Raw genomic sequence first — 9200 nt, 5'->3', positions numbered from 1 at the left:
TATCTCACTGGTCATCCCCAAAGCCAACACCCCCTTTGGCCGCCTTTACTTCAGGTTCTCTGCTGCCAATGACTGAAACGAATTGCAAAAATCGCTGAAGCTGGAGACTTATATTTCCCTCACTAACTTTAAACATCAGCTATCTGAGCAGCTAACCGATCGCTGCATCTGTACATAGCCCATCTGTAAATAGCCCACCTAATCTACCTACCTCATCCCCATACTGTTTTTATGTACTTTTCTGCTCTTTTGCACACCAGCATTTCTACTTGCACATCACCATCTGCTCATCTATCACTCCAGTGTTACTTTGCTACTATGGCCTATTTATTGCCTTATATCCTCATGCCATTTGCACACACTGTATATAGACATACTTTTTTTCTGTTGTGTTTTTGACTATACGCTTGTTTATTCTATGTGTAACTCTGTGTTGTTGTTTGTGTCACACTGCTTTGCTTTATCTTGGCCAGGTCGCAGTTGAAATGAGAACTTGTTCTCAACTAGCTTACCTGGTTAAATAAAAGTGAAATAAAAACATAAATAAAAAGATGATCAGTGCTTCCTAAAGCAGACATATCTCAGCCAGGACTCTCCAACAGTGTTCCTGGAGAGCTACCGTCCTATAGGTTTTTGCTTCAACCCTAATCTAGTTTATCAAATTCTAATAATTAGCTGGTTGATGAGTTGAATCAGGTCAGAAAAATTGACGTTGGAGCGTAAACCTACAGTAGGGTAGCTCTCTAGGAACAGGGTTGGAGAGCTCTGGTCTAGGTTATGATTTTTTTCTCCAAAACCCGTCCCAGTGAACATGTCAAGGATAGGACGAGAATATGATAGTAAAATAGGACTGCGAAGACTGGTTGTTGTATTAGCAGTAGTCAAAGATTTGGCAATAAGAGCCTGTGTTACCAGTAATTATATAATCTAGTTTGTAGATCATGTGGGGATAGGATACCCACCGGTTGCAAGACCAGATTTGGGATTTGAACTGATGACCGAGGTTGCTGGCCTGCGCCTCTGACCCTAGGCTACCTGCCCCAAAAATATATAATTAGCTAAATGTAATTTAACCACGATAATAGTATAAAGAAGTTATCACAGTTTGTGTAAACAAGTATTATTTTGACACAAACTACATGACCAAAAGTATGTGTACTTTCTGCTCATCGAACATGTCATTTCAAAATCATGGGCATTAATATGGATTTGGTGCCTCCTTTGCTGCTAAAATTGCCACCACTCTTCTGGTTAGGCTTTCCACTAGATGTTGGAACATTTCTGCAGGGAATTGCTTCCATTCAGCCACAAGAGCATTAGTGAGGACAGGCACTAACATTGGCCAATTAGGCCTGGCTCGCAGTTGGTGTTCCAATTCATCCCAAAGGTGTTGGATGGTGTTGAGGTCCGGGCTCTTTGCAGGCCAGTCAACAATCAAATTCTGCATGGACATTACTTTGTGCACAAGGGCATCGTCATGTTGAAACCGGAAACGGCCTTCCCCAAACTGTTGCCACAAAGTTGGAAGCACATAATCGTCTAGAATGTTGTTGTATGCTGTAGCGTTAAGATTTCCCTCAACTGGAACTAAGCTAAGGGGCCTAGCTCGAACCATGAAAAACAGCCCCAGACCATTATTCCTCCTCCACCAAACTTTACAGTTGGCACTATGCAGTCGGGCAGGTAGTGTTCTCCTGGCATCCGCCAAACCCAGATTCTTCCATCGGACTGCCAGATGGTGAAGAGTGATTCATCACTCCATTGAACACATTTCCACTGTTCCAGAGTCCAATGGCGGTGAGCTTTACACCATTCCAGCCAACGCTTTGCATTGCCCATGGTAATCTTAGGTTTGTGTGTGGCTGCTCGGTCATGGAAACCCATTTCATGAAGCTCCCGACGAACAGTTCTTGTGCTGGTGTTGCTTCCAGAGGCAGATGGGAACTCGAGTGTTGCAACCGAGGACAGACGATTGAGCGATCCCGTTCTGTGAGCTTGCATGGCCTACCACTTCGTGGTTGAGGCATTGAGATTGCATGGCTGTTTGCTCGATTTTATACACCCGACAGAAACGGGTGTGGCTGAAGTAGCCGAGTCCACTCATTTGAAGGGTGTCCACATACTTTTGTATATAGTGTAAGACCTCCCGGTATTGGGACCTCCCTTTGTGAAGTGTCAGTCCCCAGTCACGTGACACATGATCCAAAATGGCAACCTTCGTGTTTTGATCATACCTCAGTGGTTTTGATGAATAATACTTTTGTGTTTGTTTCATTCTTCGTATAATTCGAATAGATACCACTCAATTGAGGAAACGCACGCATCCTCTTTTTTTTAACTTCGAGGCAATCAAGACAAATTGCTATTTGTTTCACGAGTTAGACTATGCACATTTGGTTCTATTAAACAGATAGCTAGCTGGCTGGCAAAATTAGTAAAGCTAGCTGAAAATAAAGGGAAAACGATGGAGGAGTTGAGTGCCGACGAGGTAAGATAACGACGTAATGTTGCTAAAAACTACTATTCGTGTTTTCCAATTTGCCTCGACAAAATCTATGTCGTCGTTGTTAACGTTACCATTTCAAAGGCTAACGTAGCTAGCTAGTCAGTGACACTACAGTAACGCGTTAAGCATAAAGCCGGAGATATAACAGTAACGGTAGCTAGCCAACACACCATTTTAACGCTGGCCTTTTCGATAATAAGGGTTTGAATACCTTGACGTCAATTTAATGGGTATGTTTTGGTACGTTATTAACGTTACTGACTATTTAGCCCACACTCTGTAACTAGCTAGTTTATTAACTAAAGGCAGGTAGCTACGTTAGCTAGCTAGCTAGGCGACTCAGCATAACACAGCAGGCCACCATGGCATTGTGCAACCAATCAGGGCCCGTTTTCCAAAAAGCCTCTTAACGCTAAATTCATCATTATAGCCTTCGTAGGAGCATCGTTAAATCTGTTTTCCAAAACTAGCGTTATTAAAACGCTCGTAATCGAACACCTGTCTCACACCACTTGTAGAAAAGCGAAGTGCGTCGTTAGATGCTTTTTTTGCCCTCCCGCGTCGCTTTATACACAGAAGAAATCCGCTAAACATATAATCACTTGGTTTATCCTTCTCTCTGTGACTGCCGACAACTAAAATAACAAACTTGACTACAAATACAAAGTTGCCAATGTCTTTGCAATTGATACAGACAAGCGACGTATACAGACAGATATGCTTCCAATGAAAGCCGAGATGACTGCATAAAAATATCATTAGTAGATTAACGTTATATGCCAACTTCAATCATATGCATTACATTTTCATAGTTATATTTTGATACTTGTTGGCTACGGTCTAATTTTTCAATATTTCATGATGTGTAGCGTAACATGTGCGCAGTTATGTACCAAATAGGTAATTTAGTGCGTTCTGTTATTGGGTAAGCATTAGCAGTGTTGTAGTTTTTCTTGTGTGCATTGTGTATACTCACTACTTAATCACCAGGATGCGTATCAAAGTAGTGTAGTGGATGTATACACTATCAATTAATAAGGCTGATGGAACAGATCATAATGTTTTGCTTAAAATGATGATCAACAATTATTTCTTCACATTTTAAGTGCAGCAATGTGCACATGGTGGTAGGCCTACTCACATATGTTCAATTTGCGCACCACAGATGCAAGCTGTCTCATGGACAGAGATGGAAATATCCATTTAGAAAGAGTGGAGATCTGAAGATGCAATAACTATCATGGGTTGCTAATATGACTAGGATGTTTCTCTGCTCTATCTTGACTTGTTTATTGAAATCTGCATTGGCTGCTATACAATGAAATAAATATGATTGGGAAACCAATAAAACAGGAGAGCACATAAGAGGAGTCTTTTGTAAAATATTTGCCTCCATGTTTCCATGGTGGGATTTTGCCAATAGGCTAATTTGAAGCAAGATGTGCATCATGAAGTAAAACGTCCAGGTTTCAAACAATTTAAGGAACAGCAAAAAGATAGATTGAAAGGTTAATGAAGGCCTTTCTCAAAAAACCTTCTCCATTAGATGTTAACTAGCTACAAAGTAGCCTATGCCGACCTGGCAGAACGATATGATTATTTGCATCAATCCATTTGTTTTGTAAACACCAGCTCATGTGCATTACAGAAACAAGACAACCAAACAGTCTAGGTGCCTGAATTAAAGGGTAACTACAAAAAAAAATCTACATTTCTTAGAATTTTCCCTAACCTCAAAAGTTGTCTCCTGATGTGCTAAAAGCACTGTTTGTGGACCACCAAATTGGGTGTCCTATTCAAAAATGGACAGAGCGAAAACTGAACATTTGAAATATCTGAAACCTGAGAGATGAGGCTTTGTCATAAATTATTTCAATAGTAGGCCTATTATTAGCCTACTTGCACAGTACAGCTTGGATTGGCCTGACCTGGAAAAAGAAATACGATTTTGTAATTTTAGGTCATTCAGAGTGTTACTGTTTGTCATAGACTTTTTCACACAGCACGCCATTCCTTCTCCAGGCACCACAACACCGCTGAGCATTAAAGTAAGCTTCCTCAATATTTGCAGCCGTAGGTGGTAATATCTTTCTCGGAGCTGATCCGTCGTCAGTATTGTGCAATATTTCTAATGCTACCGAAAGATTTGAATGGAGAAAGCTGATATCACTATTGGCATGCTCCAATGGCGCACTTAGCGACCGTTGTCTCTGCGTGGTGTTTTTGGAAATGCATATTACATCTTTGGCAGCTGTCAGAAAGATGTATTGTTAAAACTTTCATTAACCTAAGTTCCATCGCTATTGCAAAACCGGGCCCAAGTCAGTTTAACATGCCGTTAGCTAGCTAGCTTCTAGCTGTCATTTTATTATTCCCAAAGATGTCGGCAATCAACACCTAAATAAATGTTATTGTCTCTCAGTGTTTTTTTTATTTTTATGTCTCTGGATGCAGTTTGAAGAAGTTGCAAACTAGTGTTTGCACAATGACTAAGTATATGGTAACTGCTAGCATGCTAGTAGATACCATAGTGCAATGACTGGATGTCTAATGCAAGTTAGTATTGGCTCACAAAACTACCTCCAACTTCCTTCATACTGGATGCAGAGACATAAATATGGTATACATAAGTTCATCTGACTCTGGGGAAGTAGATAAAGGGCTTTAATGCCAAAATCCCGATGTATCCCTTTGACCATGATTAATGATCAAATCAGTGTCTCTCATGTTGGTCTGTTATACTGTTAAGTCGACTGAATCATCATTGGGTAACTAGCTAGCTTGCTTCTGTTCATTACAGATCCGCAGAAGGAGACTGGCCAGACTTGCAGGAGGGCAAACATCCCAGCCCAGCACCCCCCTCAGCACTCCCCTGACGTCCCCACAGAGAGAGACCCCCCCTTGGCCCCTTCCTGGGACCTCAGGGGCCACACCCCAGCCCCTACCACCAGCCGCCTCACATTCACTTGGGCTCAATGTCCAGAGTGTCACCCCCGCCACCTCTCCTATTGGCGCATCTGGTATGAGCACATCTTAGACAGCATGTTTAAAGATGACCAAAACATTCAGCAAAGCCTCAATCTTTTGTTTGCATTTTTATAGTGTGTTCTGTAGCTAGCTTTCACAAAATCTCCTACATTGGGAGCTAAACAAGTTTTGTCAGATTGCTTGCTGTAAAGGCATTGCTGTAAGCTAATTAGCTACATAGTGAATGAAATGGCACTCAAAAGGCTCAAGTCAATACAATTCATTTATCTGCCCTGCATGGACGCATTTCAGCCTCACCATTCATGCTGAGAATGACAACAACAAAAACACAGGTGGCCATAATTAGGCTATAGGTCAAGTTCAGACATTACTGGCTAGTACACATTTTAATTTATTTAAATGTCACCTTTATTTAACTAGTAAGAAGCATTAGTAGGCTGAAATACTCTGCCTCTTATCCGTGTTGTATTGAGTGAACATGCTTATGTACAAATGTGTACTTTCCACTCAGTCGGACTTAAAAGAACCAAAGTTCAGAAACTTTGGTAGGCAGTCTGGTTTTAAATAGTTCTAGGACTCTAAGCAGATGCAAAATAGGCCCGGTTGGAGTAGACTTGTTTGTTAAGTTGATCTTGAGCGGTTTGGAAAACCTGGTAGCCTCGAACAAATAGCGACCAGCTATGGAATCACCATGATCAAACCTGGTCTTGAGCAAAACAAAGTCTCCCGAACCTGCCATCGTGCCCTTTACCAGGAAAGTGCACAGTCACTGTGCCGTTCGCGCACCAGCCTTGGCCTGAGTTCAGCTAAGGGAACAGATGAGAGTGCTAACATTCTCAGCCAGCGGAAGTCAGAGTGGAAAGCAGTGTGGCATTCTATAGGCTATTCCCAGATTGTGGGCTTATTCTTGAACATTACATTCCTACTGCCTCTGCAGTTAATGGCCTATTTTAGGATTTTGTTCTGAAGTCCATGGGAGATATAAAGTGTGTCCTCATTTGGCATCGGTGTGAGAAATGCTGCTTTCACAAACGCATACAGTACTCTAGAACGTATACTATTGAGTCATAGATATGGATGAATACAGTCTCCCTATTGTTTGTACTGGTTAGCCTACTCTGTCAAAGGAAGCTACCTAAATGACTGACTGACTGCTTTAAAATGAGATTCACAATGTGTAATGTTGTTTTCAATTTCAAGTGTTTTTAAAACATTTTTTTAAACATGATAGACCCAAATCCTTTAAGTTGCCAAAATGTAAAATTATTTGATATAGGCTTTCAATAAACTAATTTCCAATAATTGTTAAACAGATTTCCACAAATGTGGTATTCTATCTCACCATGAATTTAGCTAGCAAATAAAAATGCAATATGGCTTAGCCTACCTTTGCAGAAAATGCTGTTAGTTTACAGCTGTTCATCCCAATTGAACACAACCAAGGTTGTGTTCAGGAGGGTGCAACGAACAGCACTGGCATCAGGCTTCAACAATAACACCCTGTGTCCATGAACTGCTTTGATATCTTTTCCAGCCAGGCAGAAGACATTCATTTTCAACGGAGGCAGTCTGCACCATTGCGTTCCATCTGCCATACTTTGTTGTACATGTCACAGGGGCATGTCTGTTCCACACAATGTATTTCTACCCATCTAAATGATGCCCTGCTGAACAAGGCCCAGGTTTTCCACATTATGTTGAGGGTTCTGTAGTCAGGTGGTAATTCCTGGTCTTTCTTTAGCCATTGGATATGGGCCTTAATCAGCTTTGTCCTTAGCTGTTGAGTAGACAGGCTTTCCAATTCACACACTCACACAGCTGTGTTCAAGTTCATTTCTGGTAGCCTAACTTGGTGAGCTGACAAAAAGTGCTTGTTGCCAATGGACCTACTGTACATATGCAGAGAAAAGCCATGGGGGTCGAGTCAAATGTACTGTATTCCTCACACCAAATGCACCCTACTCCCTATGTAGTGTACTACTTTTGACCAGGGCTAAGGGTAGTACACTATATAGGGAATATGGTGCCATTTTGTCTCCTCCTGTGTACCTTATTTGTTTTCTTCCTTTCGTACCTGTCCCAGGGGTGACGTACTGCAGTCAGAGCAGCGAGGGAGTGAGCTCCCTCTCCAGCTCTCCCTCCAACAGCCTGGAGACCCAGTCCCAGAGTCTTTCCCGATCCCAGAGCATGGACATTGACACAGCCTCCTGTGAAAAGAGGTGAGCAACTCGGACCGGTCGATTCAAAACCGATCCTTAACCCAGTTTTGAGAGGTTTGGCTAGGAGGTGTAAGCAATATGGAGATTCGAAGGCAAGATGAAGCTATTGCCATGATGTTTATCTACCCCAATTCTCTCAGATCTACAGGACAGGAGTGTTTAGGGGTAAGAGGTCAATTTAGGAGACCACACTGGAAATGGTGTTGAGAGAGTTTGTGAACCCTTTAGAATTTGCTGTATTTCTGCATACTTTTGACCTAAAATGTGATCAAAGTCCTAATAATAAAGTGAACCTAATTAAACAAATAACACAACCTTTTCATTTCTTTATTGAGCAAATTGATTCAAATTGATTTTGTGCTAGGAATATGGGACCAAATACATTTTAATTTAGCTCATTAATGAAGAGGTTCACATACTTTTTCCAACCAATACATTGAATTTAAGATACATTTGCTCAATAAAGAAATTCATAAGTACAATTGTTTTTGTTATTTGTTAAGCAGGTTCACTTTTATATATTATTAGGACTTAGATGATGAGGATCTGATCACATTTTAGCTCAAACTTATGTAGAAATGCAGAAAATCCTAAAGGGTTCAAACTTTCTTTCACTGCTGTAAGTCTTCTGACTTTTTTGTGTGTTCGTCAATGATTTTATTTATGTTGTCTTTTGAAGTGTGTTTAAAATGGTCAAATAAACTAAACAAAGTGTAATTCAACGTAAGAGAAGAGGCTAGGATGACAGGCATCACATTTCAGCTCTGTTCAATTGTTATGGCCCGGGGTCAGTCTGATCTCATGCTTAGTGTATCCATTCACCCCTTATGAACTCCTTACACAAAGCTTTAATAGATGTCACATGCATCCCTTCATTCCAACTCAAGTTAGAAAGTTTAAAGCTAGATACAATGTGTGCAGTGTGTTATACAAAGATATGTGTTAAAGCTGAGCTCCGCGATAGGTGAAACAGTGCCACTGGCCACCCCAGGCACATTTTGTTTTTGTCTTGAGGAAATTAGCATCCAGCATTGTATAAAAAAAATACTCTGATGTTCTATCGCATGTGCAATGGCGTCCGAGCCATTGTAATATCGCAAATAAACTAGTCAGGTTCACCGATAAAGATTGCAGCTTTACGGTAAGTGGAATAGCACAAAACATGAAAGCACTTAAATGCACAACAGAGGCGTAAGGATTTTAGCTGTTCTGAATTTACCTTGAATGCTAATTGCACTTCTTAAGAACAAAACCTTGCCGACAAACAGTTAAAAGTGGTCGATGGCCACATAAGCAACGTAAGTGTAAGAGATCAACTGCTGGGTGTCAACGAATGGTGGCGATTCAACATGTAGAATCGTCCGGAAATGAACAGAAAATAACAGCTCGTCATAGGCTAAAGGACCGCCACAAGCTGATTTTAACTGTTCATCGCCACAGTGTGTTTAGTCCTTTTTGAGTTGGAGTACAGTTGATAGCCTGTTTGT

At 41.1% G+C, this 9200-nt stretch overlaps 1 protein-coding gene across 4 annotated transcripts in view; it reads left to right on the top strand.

Annotated features, from left to right (window-relative positions):
- Window positions 1-2162: 2162 nt before the first annotated feature.
- ube4b (ubiquitination factor E4B, UFD2 homolog (S. cerevisiae)) overlaps window positions 2163-9200 on the top strand; it is a 48021-nt gene continuing 40983 nt past the window's right edge. Inside the window, exons 1-3 of one of the 4 annotated variants that reach the window (XM_021616118.3) lie at window positions 2163-2488; window positions 5307-5526; window positions 7578-7713. In XM_021616118.3, coding sequence (XP_021471793.1) covers window positions 2465-2488; window positions 5307-5526; window positions 7578-7713 — 380 coding nt within the window. In that variant the 5' untranslated portion in view covers window positions 2163-2464. The remainder of the gene's footprint in view (window positions 2489-5306; window positions 5527-7577; window positions 7714-9200) is intronic. The other 3 variants (XM_021616120.3, XM_021616119.3, XM_021616116.3) reach the window with 3 other exon arrangements.

The sequence above is a fragment of the Oncorhynchus mykiss genome, chromosome 9 (genome assembly GCF_057628025.1).
Source record: "Oncorhynchus mykiss isolate SJ-2025 chromosome 9, ASM5762802v1, whole genome shotgun sequence".
Lineage (NCBI taxonomy): Eukaryota > Metazoa > Chordata > Actinopteri > Salmoniformes > Salmonidae > Oncorhynchus > Oncorhynchus mykiss.
The sequence above is the reverse complement of the archived record's forward strand: the minus strand, read 5'-3'. Positions and strand labels throughout refer to the sequence as shown.